Source organism: Anopheles merus, chromosome 2L (genome assembly GCF_017562075.2).
Source record: "Anopheles merus strain MAF chromosome 2L, AmerM5.1, whole genome shotgun sequence".
NCBI classification, from domain to species: Eukaryota; Metazoa; Arthropoda; class Insecta; order Diptera; family Culicidae; genus Anopheles; species Anopheles merus.
This window is the reverse complement of record NC_054083.1, coordinates 42,223,645-42,248,002: the sequence shown is the minus strand read 5'-3', so window position 1 is coordinate 42,248,002 and position 24,358 is coordinate 42,223,645. Positions and strand designations below refer to the sequence as shown.

The 24,358-nt window shown below is 48.9% G+C and overlaps 3 protein-coding genes and 1 long non-coding RNA gene across 9 annotated transcripts; 3 read left to right on the top strand and 1 right to left on the bottom strand.

Annotated features, from left to right (window-relative positions):
* Positions 1–80: 80 nt before the first annotated feature.
* On the top strand, positions 81–2,739 carry LOC121593395 (60S ribosomal protein L22). The gene is made up of 4 exons (XM_041915692.1): positions 81–193; positions 684–1,426; positions 1,678–1,805; positions 2,110–2,739. Exons 1-4 carry the CDS (start codon positions 163–165, stop codon positions 2,369–2,371), a joined length of 1,164 nt encoding a protein of 387 aa, XP_041771626.1. The 5' UTR covers positions 81–162; the 3' UTR covers positions 2,372–2,739.
* Positions 2,740–3,228: 489 nt separating this feature from the next.
* Positions 3,229–24,330, top strand: LOC121591811 (serine/arginine repetitive matrix protein 2). 6 transcript variants are annotated; one of them, XM_041912804.1, is made up of 9 exons: positions 3,229–4,027; positions 4,134–4,235; positions 14,379–14,858; positions 14,976–15,038; positions 18,013–18,172; positions 19,426–19,481; positions 19,551–22,076; positions 22,157–22,387; positions 23,358–24,330. In XM_041912804.1, exons 1-9 carry the CDS (start codon positions 3,786–3,788, stop codon positions 23,473–23,475), a joined length of 3,978 nt encoding a protein of 1,325 aa, XP_041768738.1. In that variant the 5' UTR covers positions 3,229–3,785; the 3' UTR covers positions 23,476–24,330. The 6 variants fall into 6 exon arrangements, with proteins under 6 accessions (XP_041768738.1, XP_041768735.1, XP_041768733.1 ...); XM_041912801.1 differs by lacking the exon at positions 23,358–24,330 and adding an exon at positions 22,559–23,071; XM_041912799.1 differs by lacking the exons at positions 3,229–4,027; positions 4,134–4,235; positions 23,358–24,330 and adding exons at positions 10,741–13,818; positions 22,559–23,071.
* On the bottom strand, positions 4,739–8,636 carry LOC121591812. The gene is made up of 2 exons (XM_041912805.1): positions 6,909–8,636; positions 4,739–6,332 (listed from the first exon to the last, which is right to left on the bottom strand). Exons 1-2 carry the CDS (start codon positions 7,024–7,026, stop codon positions 5,152–5,154), a joined length of 1,299 nt encoding a protein of 432 aa, XP_041768739.1. The 5' UTR covers positions 7,027–8,636; the 3' UTR covers positions 4,739–5,151.
* LOC121591816 lies at positions 8,807–10,209 on the top strand. The gene is made up of 2 exons (XR_006004565.1): positions 8,807–9,638; positions 9,757–10,209. It is a non-coding gene; the product is annotated as an uncharacterized LOC121591816 (long non-coding RNA).
* Positions 24,331–24,358: the final 28 nt, after the last annotated feature.

The following is a 24,358-nucleotide window of genomic DNA, read 5'->3' as shown; positions in this document are numbered from 1 at the left end:
CGTAGTACTGCACAAACTCCGCTAGGAGCGCTAGCGTACTGTTGACGTTGTTTGCTTGACATTCGTTTGGACGTCCAGAATTTTCTACCATGTGTCATCGTTCCGGAAGCCGAGCATAGATGCTAGCTACCTCCGTTTTGACATCTCTTTTCCATCTCAAGTATGGGTCCGAAGAAACCGTCTGAGAAGCCCGGTAAGCTAAATTTCGTGTATTTTGCGGTGAAAATGTCCTCCCAGTGTCGTAATTCGACTGTGAAACAACTCATTAACCGTGGCTGCATGTAGTTAGCTGGTGATTTGCACGGGAATGTGAATTTTCGGTGAAAAATAGCAAGTTGATGTTTGATTGTGTACGCCACGAGGGCTGTGTTCCGTCAGAGGCATGCATCGCATGCGAATGGTGCGACAAAAGGACGGAGCGCGCACCACAAGTGTAAAGGACTGCTCTTCCGTGTTTGAAAGTGTGCCCAATGCAATGCACACGATGTCGTGCGCCCGGAAACGTGTTTACGAATGATGATCTTTACGCGAAGAGGGAATCTCTCTGAAAACTGCAATGTTTGAGATAATTTACTTCGTTTCTGACAACACCCTGTGGGAGGACATAACCCTGTTTCACCGCATTGTCTGTTTACCTTTTCTTAAATTGATACTAATTATGTTTTCATTTCCGTAATTTCTAGCCGGCCAACCGGCCGAAAAGAAAGAGAAGAAGCCGGCAGCCGCCGCCGCTGCTACGGCTTCCGGATCTGGTGAGAAGAAACCCGCAGCGGAAAAGAAGCCCACGGCGGAGAAGAAGCCAGCCGCCGAGAAGAAGCCAGCGGCTGCAGCAGCTGAGAAGAAGCCCGCTGCCGAGAAGAAGCCGGCCGCTGAGAAGAAGCCCGCCGAGGAGAAGAAGGCCGAGAAGCGTGCCGCACCGGCCGCCGACAGCAAGGCCGCTCCGAAGAAGAAGGCACCGGCCGCCGCCGCCGCCGCTGCTGCTGGAACCAGCAAGCCTGCCGGTGAGGCCAAGAAGGATGCCAAGAAGGCTGCCCCGGCCGCTGGTGGTGCCGCTGGCGCTGCTGGCAAGAAGGGAGCCAAGGCTGCCCCGGCCGCTGCTGCTGCCACTGCCGCCGCTGGCAAGAAGAAGGCCGCGGAGAAGAAGGGAGCTGCTGCCGCAGCCGCCGCCGACAAGAAGGGCGCTGCCAAGGGAGCTAAGGCTGCGGCCGGTGCCGGTGCCAAGGGTGGCAAAGCTGCTGCCGGTGGCAAGCCCGCCAAGGCTGGCGAGAAGAAGAAGCCGGTGCGCCGTATCAATGCCAAGGGCAAGAAGACGACCAAGTCCCCGCGCCCGAAGCTGACCAAGGAGCAGGTGAAGGCCAAGATCCAGAAGGGCATCCAGAAGGCTCGTGCCACCGCTATGCTGCGTGCCAAGCGTGCCTCGACCAAGGTGAGTTTAAGTGTGATGATGGGGAGCAGTGGTTACCGATACGGGTGGCGGCGGGTGTGTGCGTGTGTTTTAATGATGAAATGTTGAAGAGGGAATCTCATTGATGCTAGAGCATGTGAAAATATTGCATTACTTCCAACTGAAATTCCACACACCAATCCAGCCCACATCGGATGTCGCTCGCTGTTAGCAATTGTTGTGAAATTCGATGGAACAGAGATAACAATGTTTCTATTTCTCCTGCTCTACAGCTGGTCAAGGGTCCGTATGGAACCTGCGTCCGCAAGATCCGCACGTCCGTGCACTTCAAGCGGCCGAAGACCCTGAAGCTTCCGCGTCGTCCCAAGTACCCGAGGAAGTCGGTCGCCAAGCGCAGCCGGTAAGTAATCCGATCCATCAACAAGTAGAACGTTCTATATTGGCATTCAAATTCAAAATAATACTTACAACACGATTGCATTCCAACTTTAAGAATGCAATCGTGCAGCTATTGAATGCTAGAGCGAATCCTCTTTTTATTTGCAACTGCTTTCTACCACACCCTTACTAGGAAGCTTACTTAATGAAAGAGACAGTTTTTAACACAATGTGCTTAAAAATCACGCCCTTATCCTTCAAGAAACGCTGTTAATGCTCGTTAATTAATCCTAATTTTACATTCTGTTTCCTTTCCATACTATCAGCATGGATGCGTACAATATAATTAAGTACCCGCTGACGACCGAAGCGGCGATGAAGAAGATCGAGGACAACAACACGCTCGTCTTCCTGATTCACCTGCGCGCCAACAAGAACCACGTGAAGGCCGCCGTGAGGAAGCTGTACGACGTGAAGGTGCTGAAGATCAACACGCTGGTGCGACCGGACGGCAAGAAGAAGGCGTACGTGCGGCTAACGCGCGACTACGATGCGCTCGACATTGCCAACAAGATCGGCATCATCTAAAGCGCTAGTTTTGTATGGTTTTTTGGCGAACACTCCTCTCTCTTCCCTCTCCTGCCAAGGTGCGGGGATGGGTGGGGGGAGTGTTCAGAGCGGGAAAAGGAGAGGATGCTGCGTCGCGTGCGTACCGAAGTTTTTTTACACGGTGTGTGCGCGCGTGTGTATCCTTTTTGCATTCCTACTCTCCTCAGATACGTTTCTCCTGGCGCGTTGTACGCGCGCAATCCTTTCCACACCCATCCGCGGAGAAACCGTTCTGTGTAAAGCTTGTGCTGGAATCGTATCTAGCAGAAGGTTAGAAGAAGCACACACGATAACAACTGGTGAAGAAAAAATATAAAACATCTGTTCAGGAGAGGAGAAAATGTAAATTTAACATTGCGTTGTGTTTTCTTTTGTTTTCATTGATGACAACCTTAATTACTGACAGGAGGGGGAGTAGCAAAAGAGCTCAGATTATGTTTAAAAATTACTGGTATTACCATTTATCAAATTCCTCGGCTTTTACTACATTGCGAGCGATTTTCAATCCAGTTTCCATATCAGAAACTAAAATCGACGATCCTGAACGACTGGAAGAGAAATCGGACTACTCACAGCAGTAAAATGTTCGGACACTTACGTTCCAAACTAAAAATTTTAAATTAATATGAGCTTAAAACTACCACATTTTGTCTACTATACAAAATTCAAATGCATCTTACACTAAAATCCAATCCAAATTGCTCTCCGTCATCACGTCCACCGTCCACAACCTAACGACCAATTCGAATTACGCACGCTGCTTTGCCCACCCCAACCGCTTGACAGCTGTCACAACACATGCGCGCCTGTCAAAAGCCCGATAGCAGGAAAAGTGCATGTAGAAAAAAATAAATGATGGCCGAACATTCTGGGACGCAGAAGTGCACGCTCCGTGAAATCGCTGCTCAGCTGCTGTAGCTGGTAGCTTGTTGTGTGATTAGAACAGTTCCGTCACCGTACCGACGGGGGCCCCCGACGCTTTTAGTGCAGCCGTGGCGTGATTTCGTAACCAGTCGCACCAGCGGACAGGAAGCATCATCAAATTCACGCAGCAGCGCGCCACCGTTCTTTGCCGGCACAACCCGTGGTGGTGCTGGTCGGTGGTGGGATTGCCTTGGGCAGAGCAGTTCTTGTCCGTGTTCTGGGAAGGCGCGGAGTATTGATTTTTCTTGCCCGTTCGCTGCCCATCAATATATATAGTGCGTGTGTTGCCTTTCGATCAGTGGTGGAGTGCGGCTGCGGCACGGATACGGACGGCCGGGAGTTTGAAAGTGTGTGTGTGTGTGTGAGTGTGTTTTGTGTGTGTGTGCAGGAGAAACAGTAGGCGGTGTCGACGGCGGTGACTTTCCGCGCTTGGTGATCCTGCGCTCCTGTTGCCGTACATCCGCCCAAAATGTACAACGGCATCGGGCTGACCACACCGCGCGGTTCCGGCACGAACGGCCACGTCCAGCGGAACGTGGCATTCGTCCGGCCGGGCAAGAAGGACAACATCAACTACCGTACGGAGGACGATCTGGCGAAGCTGGACGCACAGTCGAACCGGCAGCCAAACCAGGGCATCCTAGACCACGAGCGGAAGCGCAAGATCGAGGTGAAGTGTGCCGAACTGGAGGAAGTGCTCGAGAGCCAAGGGTAGGTGGTAGATTGAAGACCGAAGAGTCAAGACGAAGAGTTTGTTTGTGACAAATGTGTATTTTCCGATTCTAATCTGTGGCCCATTTTGTTTGGTCGATTTTAGGCTCAGCCAGGATGAGGTTCGTGCCAAGGTGGAGCTGTACCGGACGAAGCTGATGGACCACGGGACGATGGAGCTGCCGAAGGACGAGTTCGGAAGATTGCTGTAAGTAAAGCAGCTTCGCCCCTTTCTTCTTTTGCCCACCACTTTGCACATTGGAACAACCATCCCCCTCTTCAGTCGTGGCACCGTAGCTAGTGAAGCCCTCTAATAATTATGACCCTACCATATAGACACACACACACCCACCCACGTGCGGTATGTACCTCGCACACCTGCGCACAGGTTCACCATCCCATTCCTTCCTTGAATGGTGATTAATCCTGCCCACAATATCGTTTCTGTGTGTATGTGTGTTGGTGCCCGTGTCCTGCAAGGGCTTCGTGGTGACGGTTGTGTCGTTTCTCGCACGCGGTCAAGCATAACGAGTGCTACCCCCCTGGCAGAAACCAGGGAAAGCTAAAAATGGAAATATTTTATGGGGACGAGCCGTTTGCTTTCTTGGTACGTTTTTAGTAAAAAATCAATGTCTCTCCCCCCACGTGTGTGCGCGTTGCGACTTAGTTGTAATGCCATTTGACCTGTGGGGGATGGAGCGATTGTCCTAGTTTTGTTACAAGCAGAGGAAAGATCCTTTGATGAATCATATTTATTGATGTGCTGGAGCCAACGGTTGTAACGATTAAATTAATCCTATACTTACGTATACGCATTTAGGAAAGGGGCTTAGGTCTGCCAGTAGCTCCTAGGTTTGTAGAAAAAGTTTGCTTAATTTATTTCCTTCCATCTAAATTCATATAGCGTCATATTTGTGTGTTTGTGCTTAATGCTAAGGCTTCAAATAATTCTGCTCGCCCCTACACACACTCAGTAGTGCATACTATAGCTGCTCTCTCTCTCTCTCTCTCCCTCTATTTTACACACCTGAAGTGTATGGTGTTATACCCTTGTATCTCGATTTGGCACATTCATTCCCACTCCCGTCCGAGCTCTACTGCTTGCATCTCGATCAAGCGCACGGTCAGTCGTCCTCTCGCGTAGAGTAATCCACCGCCCCATCCCCATTGCCGCCGGCCGGCTGCTGCTCCTCCCCCTCGACGTACATCGTCGTGAGCGGCTGCAGGAAGTCGTTGCTAATGTTGCCATCCTCGCTGCCGGTCGCATCATCACCCCCGCCGCCACCGGCCACACTGCGCACACCCTGCATCGCCTCGTTCAGGATCGCCAGCTCGGCAAACGTCTTGTGCTCGGTCCATTCGTCCGCCACGAACGGTTTGACGCGCGGCAACCGCTCCTTGTGCCGTAACCGCTGGTTCGTGTACCGATCGAACAGCTTGCCGGACGTGTTGCGCTTGACCGTGTTGCGCGGTGCGTAGTAGATTTCCTTTATCTCGGCCGGGAACAGCTGCGTTATCACGTCCGCGTAGTGGCTCATCATGCGGTGCTTGAACAGGATGTTAAAGTGCAGAAACTGGTCCACGATCAGGTGCGTGATGATGGTTTGGCCCCGTCGCTCGAGCGGTTCGTTCGGTTTGTAGCTGTTCAGTATCCAGCGCCCGGACTGGGACGATTGCAGCAGCCGCAGCATGCTGTCCCGATCGATCCGCACCGGTATGTCGCCGACCGCACCGGACGTGCGTTCCTTTAGCGACGGTGGATCGGCCTTTCGCTTCAGCAGCGGCTGCACCAGGGACAGGGAGGCGGCCGCATAGGTGGGCGGTATGAGCAGTGGCGATTCTCGACCGCCGCCACCACGCCGCTTCAGCCCGATGCCATTGGTTGAGGTGGAGTCGTGTTCCGTCTTGATGCTTGCGCCATCATCGTCCGAGCCATTGTTCAGCTGGCCGGTGGCGGTAAGGTCCACATCGAACGGATACTTGCGCTTGTACGATCCGGGTGCGGTGATGCCGGCGGCCGGTGACGATGGTGCACCGCCCGCCGTACCATTAAGCGCGGGGAGTAGTAGTTGGCGCGGTAATAAGGCTGCGGCGGACACTGGCTGCGTCGGCGGCACCGTACCGTTCCCGTTGGGCAGCTGCAGGTGGGCGGCTATGTTGCTGAGGAAGCTTTGCTGGTCGTGGCGCCACTGGCGGAGCCGATGCTTGAACAGTATCTTCTGCCCGAGCAGCCGGGGATCGCTGAACAGCTCGTTAATCTCTGCATCCTCGATCAGCACCAAACTGACCTCGTCGATACCGCAATCTAGAGGGCGACGAAACGAAAAACGGTGACGATATTTAATTAAGAAGGTTATAAAATTTCGATGCACGCGTGACGGAGCGGGGGACGTTCGCGATCAAAAAAAAAAAAAAATACGCTACATACTACGCCGCACACACGCTTCACGCATGCGTTGCTGGATGTGTAATGGTAACGGAGGAAGGAAAAGGGGTAGAAAAATAATAGGCAGGCACGAAACCAGTGTAAGTGAGAGAGCGAGAGAGAGAGAGCGCACGTTGGGATGAGTTCGCCATAGACTACTCTTGCACGATCGCACTGAAAGGACGTGTACCATGCGGTGTTGTGCCTGCTAGTGCGCGCTCAGCAGAGGACTACGCACTGTTCTACAGTCCAACAGTACAGATTCGTCATGGTAACGACACAACGTTCTGTGAGCTGAAATTGTGGCGGGTATGATTAACCACTCTGCCTGTTACAACGCACACACACACACACTGCGCTGAGACAAAGGAGCAGATGCGCGGAAGCATCTTTGTTACATGCTCTCTTGTGCGCGTTCTCTCTCTCTCTCTCTCTCTGTCACCGAGTGATACTTACAAACCATGCGCTTAAATGCTGCCGCACTCAGGCCCCAATCGTTCACCACCAACTGCTCCAAGAGGTTCCGATCGTACTCGCCGAGCGTTTCCTTCGAGTCATCGCTTTGTTCCGACATGCTGTGTAGCCGGGTAACGCACCCGAAATCCCCGTGTTCACACGATGAAAAGTGCAAGTTATGGCCCTTTTGTTGCACCAAAAAACTACACCCCGCACACACACGGTTGTGATTACACTTTTTCCGATTTTCCCCACAATAGCGCGCTAGAAGATCACAGTCGCGCCACCGTTGCCGCTGTTGCGTGCATGATGGGCGTAGATTTTGTTTTCTCTCCACTTCCTATCGGACACGGTTTCTCGGATGGACTTCTCGCCTACCTACTACTCGGCGGCCTATCGGCCTATCTTTCACTTAACATCAATTATCTTCAAACTCTTCTCGCGGGCCCCTGGTGAAGAATAGTATGTGCGGCTGATGAATGCTCACAAACGCCAAACTGCTGCTGCTGCTGCTCGCTCCTCCGATCGGCCCGCGACCGCGACTGGCAAGAACTTCAAAAACTGGCAAATGGTACACAAACGCGAGAACTGTGAGCGCGGTGGTATTAACTATTCTCAACACACTGCCTGCCTGCCTGGCTGCCTGCCTTGTGCGCCACTACGATACTGGCTTCTGGTTGAATGACAAACAACCATTCCAAAGGGGCCCGCGCGCTCGCGCACACACACGGAACCTACACACTACGGATGAGCGCGAAACGATTGAATTGAGTTCTTTTCAAGTACGTAGAATAGAAAGATTACTTTAACGTTACCATGCCGGAGAGACACACTAACACGCACACACTCAGGCGCAGCACTACACCGCGAGCAGCGGAGAGACGGGCAAGGGCCAACCGACTGGGTCTTAAACACACCACATTCTACTTGCTGCTAGCTCGTCTCGTCGTGTACATGCGCCATCCCTTTCTAATACCCTCCAACCCAACCGGATGGTAGATGGCGTGCGTTGGTTGCTCTCGGATTGTCGATTGTCGTTTTAGGAGGGTATGGTTGAGGTTTTTCAGCATAATATGTGCCTCAACACACGCCGCTGTATGTTTTCCCTCCTTTACCCCTGCTACTGCTGCTGTGTACCGGTTCGTGTTGCTGTGGCTGCTGCTGCTGCGACCAACAACCTCCTTGCGTGTCGTCGTCTCTGGCAGCCCGCGTACGATGTGGGGAGGTGTTTTCGTAAAAAGGAGGAAGGTAAAGAGCAAAAAGGAAACCTCGACGAACCTCCTTTATTCTTCCCGTATGGTAAAAGGCGAAGAAAACGAGTCGCCGCTACTATACCAGCCGAGATTGTTGGATTGGCTTGGCTGGCTGGTTGGTTGGTTGGTTGGTTGGTTGGTTAATGTTGGTTTGTTGGATGCTCAAAAATAACTCCGAGGTAGTACAGCAGCACACAAGACACAGACACCAAAACGGAGAGAATGTGGTTTTTTACCCTCCACCGACGGACATGCGGCAAGCTTGACTTGACTGGCTGGTGACTCTGGTACGGTTTTATGTACGTGCGCGCATCGGTATGTTTGGTAGTCGATATATGTATGCTGCTGGTATTGCTGTGCTGCAAAACGATATGTGCGCGACCGGAGACGATGACGATGATGAACCCCTTTTACGGCAAAGGTACGCGCGTACTGCAACTACTAACTCTAACCGACCACCACCACCACCACCACTACTACTACTTAGCACAGTCCGCCCCGGAGAACGATCTCAGACTTCTCGGACCGTATTGTGCGTGTTTGTGTATGTGTGTTTCTGTTTCAGTTTTGGTGAAGCTGCTTCTTGAGAGAATTGATGGATGATGGCGTAGAGAATAGGACAAACGTCGAGGAACACGTAGTAGGCCCCCGCTGGCTGACCGGTGGGGCGCGCAGTAAGCCGGTGACGCTGGCACGGAGAGCAGCATGATGATCAGCAGCAGCAGCAGGACGAAAACTATACCGAGCTAGCGAGAGAGAGAGAGAGAGAGAGAGAGCGAGAGAATATGTGTGTATGTGAGCGAAATAGGAATGCATCACAGGAGGCCCTGGCGTTCATACCGGCTAGCACGATGGCTGTGTGTATGTGAGAAAGAAAGAGAGAGCAAGAGAGACACTCGTACTAGTGAGAGTGACAGCAGCACAACAACCAACAGGGCAAGGGATGGAAAGGACACGGGAGATGACATGGAGAGAGAGAGAGAGAGTGAGCGGATTGAAACAAAAGGGCGAGAGAAATCCGATTGGTACGCGGGGATTGCCGTCCCGCACATCATACCCCCGCGGAGGAGAAGGACCGAGGCGACCGCATGATGATGTTGGTAACGAATCGACCATCTCCAATAATGATTTTTAAGTGTCTGTCTGCAGCCGCCATGAGCATGACTAGCCGCCTTCTCCACCCCTCCACCGGGAGAGTAAGCGAATAGGCGAATCAATAAACAAATCTAGCGTGGCGATAGTGGCAGGAGATCGAAAGGGAGAGCACACACGATATCATCTAGCATGAGATAAACAGATGCCAGTCGAGCGGCCACAATCGGAGAAGGCATAAGAATTAGTGGAAGGCGTTCAGAGAGAGAGAGGCAGAGAGGCAGAGAGGCATGTGGAAGAATAGCTGGGGACTAGGAGATAGTGAAACATGATCGCAATGTTTAGCCATGCGAGATGGCGGTAAGGAGGAAGAAGTAGAGACAGAGTCAGTACACTTCAGAATTATGCTTATTGTGTGAAAAAAATGTGTAAACTCGAAGAAGTTTACAGAGACACACCACGGTGGTGTAGATTTGATTTCAAAATTGTTTTATCCATTTTAGCATAAACTCTAGCAGCCGGACGATATATAAAAGAATATGACAATGGGGTTGCGCACGACGAGAAACTGCGATGAAGGCGAACATCAGCGTAGAGCGAGCATATGCGGGACGAATATGGATTGGAATAGTAAATAACCGAAGCAGCAGAAGCATTCGAACGAAACAATTATGCGAGAAGCGACAAGCCAAGAGGGAAGAGGCCTAGAGCGAATGGGAGAGAAAGACAGCACCACCATGCACGAGAATAACCCTTTTCCATGACTCTCGTCGCCTGGCTATGACCGTGACAAGGACGAGAAGGAGGAGGTGGAGGAGAAGGAGGAGTAGGAGATTGACACTTCTCGGACGGGACGGGACGGGAGGAGAGGGCGCTGCGAATGTTAAATTGATTGTACCATCTTGGCTCCCTAGGCCTTTCCCATACATGTCCATACAATACATTTATGCCCGTGAGTTGAGTTTTTAAACCCTTCTTCTGTAGCTGGGTTGCATGGTATGGTGGAGAGGGGAAATTGCTGCTGAGCCGTTTGATTTCAGCGATGCCAAACAACTACCAACAACTTCCTCTGGAGTATGATGGTAACGAAGATGGCCAACCATGGGCCGGTTGGTGACTAGCCGACTGGTTAAACGGTTGACAATGCACGCGGGTGGTGTACGTTTGCGCGACACGTTTGCTTTTTTGTTGAAGTGAAGCGAAGATGCAACCTACCGCCCTGTGCTGCTCTGCTCTGCCCTACCGCCCTCTGTTACGAACGGATAGGAGAAGAGGGTGTGAAGGAGGCCTAGCATGTAGCTAGCACTTCAAGATACCGCCGCATACCGCCGCCGTCGCCGGTAAGTGGAATAAAGAGCACTCCAAACGGAGATCAGCACGACGAGGGGAGCAAGAGCTGCTGGTGGTGGTGATTGGTGGTGGAGTTTGGTGTGTGTGTTTGAGTTTACGATTGAAATTGAAATGCTCTAGACACGGAGATGAGAAAGAGAGAACATTGAGTGCAGGTTGTACAACCACACACACATGAAAATACCTCCCAATAACACCGCTTGTGGTGCAAAGCATTGAGGGAAAAAGAGCAGACATATAAAAACCTCGGCAGCTAAGCGCATACGAAGAGAGGATGAGAAGGGGCTTGTTTTCGTAATCGTAATTGACAAAATATGATTCTATTTATGGGTACACGGAGCATCATGATCTTTGCTTTAGAATCTCCATCCCGTGCACAGCACCACACGGCAGGTACGTGCAAGCAACCGGCCGGTCAACCGACCCGGGGCAGCCCAACTTCATCGCTTGGAAGGGCATTTTTTGAACCGCATCCAACAGCCAAACTCGGAAAAGGGCACTCTTTTACTCGCAGCAACCAAGGCCTGGCCAAAACATGTTGAACATGGAAATAGAAAAGCATGATGATGAGGATTGTTTAAGTTGGATTTAATTGGCATTGGAATTAGCATACACACAACAACAACAAAAAATCGTATCAAAAACGTACATCAATGAGAGAGGCTCCTTCCGGAAATCACTGGAACTTCATTGTACAGTACAGCATCATCATCCACGACGAGAAAGGACGAACTCTCCTCGGCTTTCGGCTCTCGGCCTCGGTATCATGCGCAATGGACCGCCGTGTGTCGGAACGGTGTGTGGGAACCATTCACGGAGGCGAAAAAATGCCATCTCGGCCTCAGCTTCGTTCCTTCGTCCGCAAAGATATTAACCATTTTTGCTCACAGTGCGAGAGGAAAGTGACGAAGCGGGTGGACAACCCGCTGCGTGCGTGCAATACAGCGCACTACATGAATGAGCTTCCAGCAGGCTTGCCAACCACTCTGCTGCTGTTGCTGTTGCTGTGGTGTAGTAGTGCAGTGTTAAAATGGCCAGCTGCAAGAAACGAATCACCATCCTTCCACCATTTTGCAGCGATGGAAAGTAAAAGAAAAACGGCCATTTCCCGTTAAAAGTGTGCAATGTTAAGTTAAGGTAACAAAGGGATACGCAGCCGGTGGTGTGGAGTTTGATGAAGTGATTTTGCCAGCCTCAGCAAAATGGCAACAGTCGACGACGGATCGATAATCGTAAAATTAAAACCATCCGCACCATGGTGTCGAAGCAGCAGGGAAAAGAAGGATGCGTCGCAGCAGCAGCAGCACACAGCGGGAGCGGGAGCGTGTTGTGTGGACCGACTGTTCTTCCATCATGTGACGCCATTGATGCTGGCGGAGGAAAATTAAATCCCATCGCAAGGATGATGGCACCGAACGGCACCTGTGAGGTTAATTAGTATGGAAAAGATGGAACTAAAAAACACGAAGAAAAACAGCACCGAATGATGTGAAAGCAGCGCTCTTCTCAGTGTCCACCAAACAAATCACTGAAAAGTCTTCCATAATAACCTCCCAGCCTTGGTCTGGGAGTTACCTTAGTGTTTAAGAAAGCTTGTGCTTAAAAGGGAGTGTGTTAAGGGAAGGTAAACAGCTTTCCAATAAGAGTAGAAAACAAAAATCCGTAATCCAACTGTCTTCCAAGAAAGTTGATACACGTAGTTGATAGGTTAAGTAGAGAGATAGTCACAGTTTTGAGGAAAATAGCAACATTATTACGCTCGTTAAATCGACGTCTTCCATAGAGATAAAGTTACATTGTTTAAGCTAACAAAAAATCGTACGGAAGATGAAGAAAAAGCTCTCACCGGCAACCAAATTTCGGCGCCGACTGGCCGCGATGAAGAAGAAACGGGCCAGCAAAACCACTTCCACAACCGCTGGTGGCCCCTTTCTCAATCGGAAGCAGCCGAAGGAACAGTTCTTCGAGCATGATCTCCGGTACAACGTGGAAGAGTCGCCGCAGCAGCAGCAAAGCACCCTGCAGGAGGACGATGGTATGGATCCACCGGATTCTTCCACCAATCCGGAAATGGGAACCTTTTCACACCGTCAACCGTTGTCGCCAATCGCTGCATTGTCCCGTTCCTCATCCGAATCGTCCGTTTCGGCGCGTGCCGTCGGTTCGCCTTTGTGCGGCGGTTCGGAAAGGAGAATCAAATCAGCCGTACAGGTGAACGAGTGCAGCGTGCCAGTGAAAGGGAAACAGCGCACCAAAAGTGGTACAATGTTTGGACGCAAGTATCAAAAAGCGAAGGGAGGAGGACGCCAGATGACAGTGCCGCCACCCTTTGGCATGCTGAACTGGAACAATCGAAAGATGCTGCTAAAGCTACAGCAGCAGCTCCGCCTGCAAGGGCTCTGTTTGTCGTCGCTTTCGGCGGCCGGGGGACAGCAGCAGCAGCAGCGTAGCACCGAGCTGGCAGGCATGCTCAATGGCGCTACCAGTGCCGGCGGTAGTATCGATGCCGATGGTGGTACACCCGCCGGATGCTTCTGTCACTGCGCATGTGCAGCAACACTTCCGGTGGGTGCCGGCGAAAATCACGAACCACCACCAACACACGGTGGCCACGCCACTTTCCACCCCGAGCGGAGGGACGTTTGCAGCCGACCGACGACCGGCGGCAGTGTGCGAATTGCACGACCACGTCAGCCCAAAGCGAACCAGGAGGACAGTGTGCAATCAGCGGCAGGGCACGTTCGCTCGTCCCATCGTCATAACCGACACCTGGGCGACGTTTTGTCCAGGTCTTTGTATCAGCGACAGGGCCACCACCACCGCCACCCACAAGACAGCGGTTCCACTTCGCGCTCGTCGTCCTGTGACTCGTCGGAAGTGGTTTCGTGCCAGGTTCGGAAGCTGTACCACTATCACCACCATCACCACAACCAGGACGAAGCAGAGCTAAACGTCAGGACACAGTCTGGTTGTCCGAATCGGCACCAATATCTCGAGCCACAGCACGCACAGCTAGTGCGGGAACATTGTGGCAGTTTTCAGCCGCATCTACATCCGCATCATTTGCCACACAGTCGACATCATCATCCTTCTGCTCCTCATCAAAAGCTGTGCATCCGTACTACGACTGCCGCTGCTTCCAGATCCTCTGCCGCCGCCGCCGCCGCCGCCGCCAGCATTCCGATCTGCATGCATGCCATGCATAGCGTTGTGAGGTAATAATCGAAACTCGTGTGTTGGCGTGTTGTGAAACAATCCGTGGTGGTTCTAGATACTAGAGCGCTATTTCATCTATCGAAATTTGAAAACTGTCAACGTAGAAATAACTACGTTGTGGCATGTTTAGTTTCGGAGGGCCGGCTTACATCACCGAGCGTGTGCCCTAGTTGCAATTAGTGTTTTTTATTGGGTTATAAAATACAAATACCTCCTTTTACCCTTTGGTCGGTTCGTCACAAGGTTCGTCAATGTCTGTCAATAACAGCAACGAAACCTCCTTAGAGCCCAGAAGATGGTAGATAATATTTACCCTGTGAGCCTTCGTAATGGGACCATTTGGGAGAGAAATGGATCATAAACACGCAAGGCCACATGATGATGGGACACACCGGCTCCTCCACTCTATGAAAAATGGCAATCGTTAAGCTGCTCGTTTCTATATGCAATGGTTCCCCCCACATTTTCTTCGTCCTTCCCATAAACCATATCAGCCTAACAAGGTTTTTACTTACTCTTCTTTCTTGTTTCTGCTCTCTTTTTCTTCCCCCCGCACCAGTGTACGGGAAACGCATCACATCGCACAGGCCCAGCAGGAAAAGAACGCCAAGCTGCGGGAAGCGTTCGGGATCTCGCAGTACTTCGTCGAGGGTACGAGCTTCGACCAGGATCGGAAGGCGAAGGAAGATCTCGCCAAATCGGAAGCCCTGCAAAAGGAGCTGGCTGAGAAGGAGAAGGCCAAAGAGATGGAGCGGGCGAACCGGAAGCGGTACGCGCTCGTTCGCACACCGTCCCCGGAAAAGGAAGCCGGCGGTGGAGGAGCGGGAGCAGGAGGCAGCGATCGTAACGGCAAGCAGCGTAGGCGCGGCAGCTCCAATGACGAGCGCGAGGAAGGCGAACACGATGACGATGACGAGGAAGAGAATGGAAGCCATGATGGGGGGGATGGTAAGGTGAACAACTCCAAATCGACGGCCGGTGGTGGACTGCGACGCGATAAGGAGGAAAAGAAGAAGAAAAAGAAAAAGGCACGAGATGTGTAAGTAAAATGTGTACGCACACGGTTGCGCAAAATCACCGGTTTTTTGTTTGCGTAAAATGAAAACGTACTGATATTGATTCCATCCTTTTCATTTTATTTCTTTTTTGTTTTTAGATCTTCCAGCCCGGAGCGCAAAAAGGATAAGAAGAAGAAATCGAAGAAAAACAAAAAAGAAAGGTAATTATAAAACAAAACAAAATGTTAACCTCAAACGCGCGCCTTTACTTTGCTTCAAAAGCGTGATCCAGTCAAACGCAATATGTGAAGCTTTGCGGGGAATGATCGGAAGTGGAGATTGTTTCGTTTTTCTTCTTTTAATTTAACATTGGGCAACGTGAAGGGAAGGGGAAAAGAGAAAAAGTACGCCAAATTAGTCAAAGTTTCAAAAAAGGCATGTCAGTGTGTTTCGTTAGCTTTCATGTGGTAACTGTGTTGTTTTCCATACAATCATACTCTCTCTCATGCTCCTGGGGTCAAGGTGGGAATGGTATTGCTGTAATGAGTAGTCATTTTGTTATACAAAGCCAGTGCAACACACACACACTCGTTCCCACAACGGAACCAGTTGTGTTGGGCGGTCTTTTCTGCAGGGCAAGGGATTGCACATACATTATTGGGAGAGGTTATATTATTGTGTGTCTTGTGTGGTTTAGTCTTCCCAAAAGAATATGGTGGTGGTAATAGAGTCGACCCAGTCTCTGCCGTACGCCTTGCATCTTTTTGTGTAAATTGTTGTTATTCTCAAAATACTAATCTCTCATCATCTCTCTATCTTCTTTACCATTTTCTCTCATTTTTTATTTTTGCTCTCGAAACACTACTACTACCACTACTACTACCACCACTACTACTACTACTACCTACTGCCAATCCAATATGTCTTTCCGATTGTGCGTGCGCGTCTACCAAATGTTGTGTGTGTCTTCTTTAAAAAAAAACATACCAAACTAAAACCTACATACCCGGAAAAACCATAAACCGTGCTAATTTGATTTGTGGCTAATGAAAACAAAAAAAAAACACAAAATATCTCCAAACGCGCACAACTCATTTTGAAACAAAACAAACGAAAACTATTCAAACTACTACTAAACTTTCCCCCCAAAACAAAACAAAACCAAAAATTCATATTTATCAATACAATCACGCGCTCTAGTTGGTAAGTATTTGTGCTGTGCCTGCCTTTTTACTATAAGTTTTTCGTATTGTTCCTTCTCTCTAATCGTTCTGGTTTAAGTTTTACCCTCATTTCACCATTGTGTTATGTGTGCGCGCGCGTTCCGTCACTGTTTTTAGTTGAGGAGCTGCTGCTGCTGCTGCTGCCGTTGCACCACCATATCAGCCACAATGCAGTTTTTTTTCTTCAGTTCTCGTGATTTAGTACGGTGTGCGATAAGTTTTAGAGATAAAGTTTACACTACATCGTAGCTGTTCTTCAGCGCATATTGCATATTTGAAAAGGCTATTATTGATGTTGTGTGATTCGAATCGTTCTGGACTTGGGAACAGTTCGCCATAAGAATAGAATTCAATATCTGTGAGCATCGCAAAGACCTAAAAATGATAGCATTTAAATGTTAAAATCATAGCACGAAAACGTTCCATTATAAGCATAACAATTTGTATGCTCCTAACGTGTACCGATAGAGTGTGGTTATCTTCTCAGTTGCTTATTGCTTGAGTCTTTTGCAAAATTGTATTTTTTTTATTAATAAACAATCGCCTTGCTCCTTTCTACTTGTTTTAGTGTAGGTTTCTTTTTTTTATGCATTGATTTAGTATAGTGCTGTTGTGGCCAAATGATGATTTAGCAATTCAGTACTAGTGTTTTCCCCGATTCAAACTATGTTTTCTCAATTTGTGTTTAATCCCAGAAAAACCACATCAACGAACAAACAAACAAACAAACAAACAAATAGGAAACGTTTCTTATTTTATTCTTTTTTCTCTCCTTTTTTCCACCGAAAGACAGACCAATAATATGATGAAAATATATTTAACATGATGGAAAGGTAAAAATTAATTATTCCCTTTTTAATAAAAAAAAAACAAGCTGCGATTTCTGTTTACTACATTTTTAACATTGATTGTCCCTTCGTGGAATGACTTTTATTACTTACTGTCTCTCTCTCTACCTCCTACTACATATGTAAAGATAAACACATATTGTTATTATTTTACTATTTCTGCGGTGACGGGTCTACAAAAAAGAAACATTAAATTATTAATCAATTAACACTCGACATGAGGAAATGGCAAGACAAATTGATTGCAAATGCGGGTGAAATGTAGTGAACATAAACCAGCAACAGTCTCTCACGCTATTTTACATTTTCGCGCTAAAATTGGTTTTCGTCCGGCTTTCCTATTTTTGGTATAAACATGAAAAATCAATGCGTTTTTTTGTTTCTTTTTAATCCATAATAGTAAAGCAACATGTTTAGGAAATTAAAATTAATTTCTTTTCTGTTTTTCCTACATTGAGCTTTTGATTGTTTTCTTTGACTATAGGAGACAACTTGTGTCCAATGGTTAATGCTAGTGATGCACCTTAGTAGCAATTATCAACGCTTTTCCAATTATATATAAAAAAACAAAACAAAACAAACTTGCATTGCGTATTATTATGGTAATGTTTTAAGTAGCGCAATCTACGGTAAAAGTTAAAAGCCCTGTCGACACAGGGTTGTTAACCAAAATCTTCATTATTTTCCCTAATCATTTCGAAACAAAAAAAAAAAAAAAAAGAACCGGTAGAGCCAACATCGTCGTCAGAATTTTATCTTTTTCGTAACGATTATAAAATAACAAATAACACAAATCGGAAGCATTCTCAGGCAGCGCGAGATTTACAAGTGGTGTTTGCGCTGAATGATTCTGTTCATGCTATTATACATATATATCTCTCTATCTCATTTTACCCGTCAAATACAGGGAATTGGAGTATGAATTCTTTCCAGCAAATCTTTCAAGCTTTGAAATTCTAATATATGGTTTTTGCACATTTTTCCTTATATTTTTTGGTTTTGATCGAACTCTGGACGTAAACACACACGCACGAACGCTCGCTCTCTGGTGGGAATACGATTACTATGCTGCACTATCGGATCTTCGAAACTGGTTGAAATGAAATGAAATCGGTCCATCATAGAACGAAGAAAAAACACTCGAAAAAATCGCACCGTGACGATGAGAGCGATTCGTCCGATTCGGAATCGGATTCCGATTCGAAAAGTGATGCATCCTCGGATTCGGACCGTGAGAACAACAGCAGCAGCAAGCGAAAGAAGAAGTCTTCGAAGAAGGAAAAGGTATGCTCATTCTACGCTGTTACGCATTCAAACCATTTCGTACGTGGTTCTATGTAAATTTGACACCATAATTATATATAAATCTACTAACTCTAACCCATTATGCGCTTTTCCACACCACAATATAACACACCCTTTCTCTCCGCGTCCTGAATGTGAATAATCTCTCTGCTCTGGTACTTTACTGTACGACGAGCGTTTGAAACAAGGAAATGAACCAGAGAAAAAAAAAGGAATTAGCTTTTAATTGCACGGTATAATCATAATCAGTATCTTTTCATCACAGTATTATGCCCCTCCATCCTAACACATCCACTCTCTTCATACTCTCTTTCTCTCGCTCTCTGCGTGTTACCAAACTATGTCATCATCTGCTTCAGAATTATACGTTACACCCTTTTCCTTCCAACACACGATACGGTTGTTTGAGTTTGGATGCTAGTTTGTAATCTAAAATGCGCTTCAGTTACGATGCTTTTCGCTAAACCGATGAAGCAAACTACTACTACTACTTCTTACAATATACTACTGAAACAACAATGATTTCAAAACCCCCCATGCCCCCTCCCATTCTTACTGCCCGTTTCTCTGTTTGTCGTGACTATATTATTCAACTGTTGTAACACTTTCTTTTTATCGCATAATTAAAAGCGGAACTCTTGATCGAAAAATTAAGATCTGAAGGTATATTTGTAATAGTTTACTTATTCTAAATCGAAAACAACATAAATCAACACCCAATATATCTATAAATATATAGCTTTGTATATTTTTTGGTCTGTTTGGAGTTTTAGGTTTTTGTTTTTCATTTTGTTAACTTGGTTCGATTTGATTTTAGCCCCTGTGTGTGAGGTGGTGGTGAGGATATTTAGTATATTTTATGTTTTTTTTTCATTTGTCCATACTGAAGTATTGTTTTTTGTTGTCCCAGTTTGTGAGCAATTTCAGTATGATTTAACAAGATGTTTTAAATTTTCCTTTAAGTTTACTTCTTAAATTAGAGTACGTGACATATGTTTTTATTTATTTTTTTTATTCATTGCAGCCACTCTCAGTGTCTCTCTCTCTCACACACACTTACCTAGATAATGTTATTCATTCGAAGCTCAAACATTAGTTCATAGTAAAATTGATTACCCTTTGACTTCTTTTTCGTTGTTAGATGTTTCTGATCTTTGAATGCTGTTTTCTGTAATATCGTAGCGTTCTGTCCGATTAATTTGCGCCTGTACATTGTTTCATTCTCTTCGCAGAAAAAGAAGTCACAGAAAAAGAAGAAGGCAAAATCCCGATCGCCATCGCGTAACAAGTGAGTGTCGATGGAGTTACTGTTTCAATGGTAAACTTTTGCTAACTTTATCCCAAATGTTCATTACAGATCGCCGGTAGCCTCCGGCAAAAAGGTTGCCGTGGAGGAACCGAAACAAGACAAACGCAACGAAGCCTCGGCCGGTGCGAAACACGACACGGATAGAAACAGACGCTCGCATGATCGCAGCGCCGGTGGGCGAAGGGATCGTTCGAGCAGTCGAAATCGGTCCGATGTCCAGCGAACGCGGGAGTCTAGCCGTGAACGAGGTATCAATGCTCGCCGTGGCGGCGGATATCGTCCTGATCGGTACGAGGAACCGCGCTTCGGTAATAATAATCGTGGTGGTGGTGACTATTTTAACCGGCATCGCGATCGAGACCGCGATCGAGACAGTAATCGCACTGCGGAGGAGCGTCCACGTCGCAGTCGGTCAAGGAACCGGCGCCGGGAGCGATCGCCAACGAACCAGGAACGTAACGATCGATCACGCTCTCGTTCGCGGTCGCGCTCAGGAAGCCAACGGCGTCGTGCCGATCGTGGGGCGCGGGGCCACAGTCAGGAAAGGTCAAAGCACAGTTCGCGTCGCGAACGCACGCCCCCGAAACAGCAGGCGGAGCACGAGCGCGCCCGCAACAGGGACGGCGATCGGGAGAAGGATCGTCGCGAGCGCAACAAGGACCGTGACTGCGATGAGCACGACCACCAGGTCGATCGTCAACGCGACAGGGACCGCGTGCGACGAAATGACGATCGGGATAGAGGCCGTGAAGGCAAGCGGGATCGTGAGCGGGACAGCAACCGCGATCCGGCAAAGCATCGTCGCTCGCCGAGCCCGCAAAAGAAGGACAAACGATCGCCGGAGACAGCACGGCGCCAGCCGCGGGAAGAGGAATCCACTGCGAAGAAGCGTGACAAATCTCCGCGCCGTTCGACTGATCGCCAGAAGTCCAAATCGAGCACGGTGGTGGAATCGAAAGCACGCAAACGATCGCCAACTCCGCCGCCGAAAGCGGCATCGCGCGATAAATCGATCCCGAGTGGGTCTGATAAGGTGGAACGGCCAGCATCATCCCGTCAGCCGGCGCCTGCCAAGGTGGCAGAGGAGAAGGAACAGGCATCCTCCTCCGACTCAGAGGCCGAATCGGAGCTGGACTATTCGCCGGCCAGACGTAACCCGGAACGGTACAGCGATATATTGCAGCGCAGCAGCAAACCGCGCACGGAGACGAATGGTAAAGAGGATGATAGGAAATCAACCAAAACCACCAAACCTGTATCGTCCAGGTCTGGTTCGCCACGCGAGCCTCGTAGATCGAGCAGCCCAAGGGGAGAGAAAGCGGACAGCAAGACAGCAAAGAAAGACAGCGCACCGAAGGCTCGTCGTGCTTCTGTCAGTCCTTCGCCGCCGCCGCCCGCCCGACGCGATCGCTCTGCTTCGCGTGGCAAATCGCGGCGATCGCCTTCGCCCAAGAAAAGGGACTCCTCGCGTCACGATGGATCTCCCGTCGCGAAGAAACGGGAGAAGTCGGTCGCGGCGCCATCGGAAAAGTCGGAAAAACGCTCCACCACATCGCCCTCCTCCTCTCGGAGGGTAAAGTCTCGGTCGCGGTCACCGCCGGAGGTGAAAAGACGCCGCCAGGAGCAAGCATCTCCTGCAGCAAGGTCGACGACAAAACCGACCTCGGAGCGAGAGCCAACCGAAACGGCTAAGCGCAGCGAAACACGCACACCGGAGAAGAGTGAGTCGAGAAAATCTCGATCGAAGAAGGCGTCTTCATCGTCCGGTGGGGCAGCAGCTACGTCATCGTCCTCGACAAACGCCGCCCCTGTACAGCAGCCGGTAGTGAAGCTCCATTCGCCCGAATCGGAACACTCACAATCAGACGGCGAAGAACGGCAGCAGGAGCGTAGCAGCACGCAACGCGATCGAGATGATCTGGACGCATTCCTTCCCATTTACGACGAAACCCGGGAGCAGGAGAAGGATCTTTCGCTGCTGAAAGCCCTCAAGCACGATCTAGCGGCAAAGGCCAAGCAAAGCTTGGAGAAGAAAAAGTCCGTGTCCGAGGTGGGAAACAGCAGCAGCAGCAGCATCAGCAGTGCCATAGCGATGAAGGTTGGCGTTCTACCCTCCACGAAACCGGGCGAACCGGCCTCCGCAGAGGCACGCGAACGGGAACTGCAGCAATCGAGCAGCAGCCACACAACGGAATCAGCTAGCAAGGCAGCACCGGCGGTGAAATGTTCGCCCGACGAGAAGCTTCCTGGCGGCGCGAAAACAAATACTACCAAATCAACTGACCCGGCAGCATCACAGGAGGACACTAGCAGCACCAGCACTGCACTGAAGAAGGATATCCACGAGATACTTACCACCGTCGGTGCGTGGGCCGTTGCCGATGGTTCGGAGGCGGCTGCCAGCCTGGCGAAAACGACGATTCTGCATGCGGTCGACGGCATACTGAAGGAGAAAATATCGGGCACATCGAAGGAAGCGAAGCCTGCGGCCGTTGCTGGCTCGGGTAGTAATAAAACGCGCCCCAGTACCAAGAGCAGCCGTTCCCGCTCTCGATCTCGTTCCCGTTCGCATAAGTATGTTTTTGCTTGGTGTTGCCTATGGCAACCAGTGGCATACTTTGCTCACACATCTTCTTATCGTTTGTATCTCGCAGGTCGCGCAGCTACAGCAGCTCTAGCAGTGATTCGGGCAGTTCACGGTCGCGCAGCCGCTCGTCCTCGTCGCATAGCCACAGCTCGTCCGATCGGGGCAGCAGCCGCTCGCGCAGCCGTTCCAGCAGCCACTCGTCCCAATCTTCCCCGCGTTCCCGCACCGCGTCCCGGTCGCCCTCGATACCGCGGCGTGCCGGGTCGCCCTCGTTTCTCGATCGGCGCCGCATCACCAGGTAAGAGAGTGTGTGAGGGAAAGAGAGCGATGTTTTCTTTACACCATCAATGCGCACCGGTAAACAAGCGTGTTTAAGCACTATTATTTATTTATTTTTACTTATGTTTCTTCGTTTTTCTATGTTTTTTTTGTATTTGTATGAATCTACCTTCCCCATAATACCGAAAAGATCTTCCCGCTCGCCACCCCGTAGTTTCCGTTCGCGGCCCGATGTCAGACGTCGGGGACGCCATTCGTCCAAATCCCCCCGTTCGTCGTCTGACGCGTCCGCCTCGTCCCACCGCCGCCACTCATCGCGCTCCCGCAGCCGTTCGAGAAGCGCCAAGCGCCGGCAGCGCCGTGACAGCGACCGAGAGCGGTCGCGTTCACGGGGCGACAAGCGTTCTGGCGGCAGCAAAAAGGCGCCGGCACGCCGTGATCGATCCTCCTCCCGATCTCGATCTTACTCCCGGCGCCAAGATCGTCGCGCTGATCGTTAGTTATTATGCTCAACTCAAACTGTCTGACCCCTTTGCGGTGGTTTTTTTTCTGAAAATTGAAATCATAATTTACCATTTAAGATACACTTCCCCAGTATGGGGAGGGGGAGGAAAATCATTAGCATATTTTACAGAAAAAAGTTGGACCTGCAAGACAAGATGTTGGACAAAAATGTTTAAATATATTTCTCATGTTCCCTCCAGCCTTGGATTTCGTTTTTTGCTTTCTTTTTTCGTTTATATGTATTTCATTTCTTTCATTTCATTAGGTTGCGTTTTCTTAGAACATTTTCGCAGTAGTGTATTATTATGAGCTTGTGTTTTAATTTTGTTGCCGATCTTTCGTGAGTATTTGAGCATTATTAAATTATATTTTCGGGTGTTCATAACTTTCCACTTGCAACCCCTAATCTAACTAACCTCTTTATCTGTTGACTGTATTTCTCTAACAAACAATGCTACCCCCTCACTCACCGCTCGGATCAAAAGTGCACGCAAGCGTCCTATACCGTACCGCAGACCGACACCATCGTCACCGTCGAGCGCCAGCAGCTACCACAGCCGTGGCAGTCACTCGAGAAGTCGCAGCCGTAGCAAGAGCCATTAACCACTACAATGCGCGGTACATGGGCACAGCTTCCCGTACACTAAAGAGAGACACTCATCCCATACACACAATCCAAACAGAAATCGTAGCAGATTATCCTATTTACAATTCGTCCAGCGTGTGCGATGAGCGTTTAAACAGAACAGCAATAGAAAAGAGAACTAGGTGTCAAACCTAGCAGTATCCTATTGTGCCCTATTGCAGCCCGATATTTAAACTTCCATTTGAATTTGGATGAGAATAGGAGGACGAAGCACATGCGGAATCAATCAATCTTGTGTACATTCCAGAAGCAAAGGAAAAGAAGGATATTGCCGACCATCAAATGTCCTTTGATATTCATATCAGATGGATGGATCCGTGTGTCATTTCAATGAAATTATTTATTCGCAATAGAGCACACCCCCTTGGGTGTAAATGTAATAAGCACACATACACCCAAGACGAGAAGATGAAGAGAGGATATTTAATGAAAGAATGTTTAGGATTTATTTTGCAGTATGCGCCGTGCATGACTAAGTTGATATTATAGAGGCACTGATTACTTCTACAGTGTATTAATTTTCTAGTCCTTGTCCTAGGTTTACAAAGCCATAAAATGCACACACAAAGCTTATGTATTCGGTTGCAATAATAGTACTAACTCTAGTCGTTTTAGCAATTATTTATGCTATTTATTTTTATTTATTTGAATTTGAAGAATACTCATGCGTGTGAGCATAACTATTATCTTAGCAATCCCTAGAAAGCAAACAAAACACACTCAAAATGATTCCTTGCAATAAATTTCCCACACAGGAGGTCGGCCATCTTAAACTCACAAACGAATAAAAGCGGAATGCATTACTAATCATACTAAATCAGTGTTTCGGCTGCGTTGTGT

Coding starts and splice junctions, on each gene's coding strand:
- LOC121591812 (XM_041912805.1), bottom strand. CDS start 7,026: ATGTCGGAACAAAGCGATGACTCGAAGGAAACGCTCGGCGAGTACGAT. Junction 6,333..6,908: donor AGCATTTAAGCGCATGGTTT/GTAAGTATCACT, acceptor GTCGCCCTCTAG/ATTGCGGTATCGACGAGGTC.
- LOC121591811 (XM_041912799.1), top strand. CDS start 12,431: ATGAAGAAAAAGCTCTCACCGGCAACCAAATTTCGGCGCCGACTGGCC. Junction 14,859..14,975: donor AAGAAAAAGGCACGAGATGT/GTAAGTAAAATG, acceptor TTTTGTTTTTAG/ATCTTCCAGCCCGGAGCGCA. Junction 15,039..18,012: donor AAGAAAAACAAAAAAGAAAG/GTAATTATAAAA, acceptor GGTCCATCATAG/AACGAAGAAAAAACACTCGA.
- LOC121593395 (XM_041915692.1), top strand. CDS start 163: ATGGGTCCGAAGAAACCGTCTGAGAAGCCCG. Junction 1,427..1,677: donor CCAAGCGTGCCTCGACCAAG/GTGAGTTTAAGT, acceptor CCTGCTCTACAG/CTGGTCAAGGGTCCGTATGG. Junction 1,806..2,109: donor TCGGTCGCCAAGCGCAGCCG/GTAAGTAATCCG, acceptor CCATACTATCAG/CATGGATGCGTACAATATAA.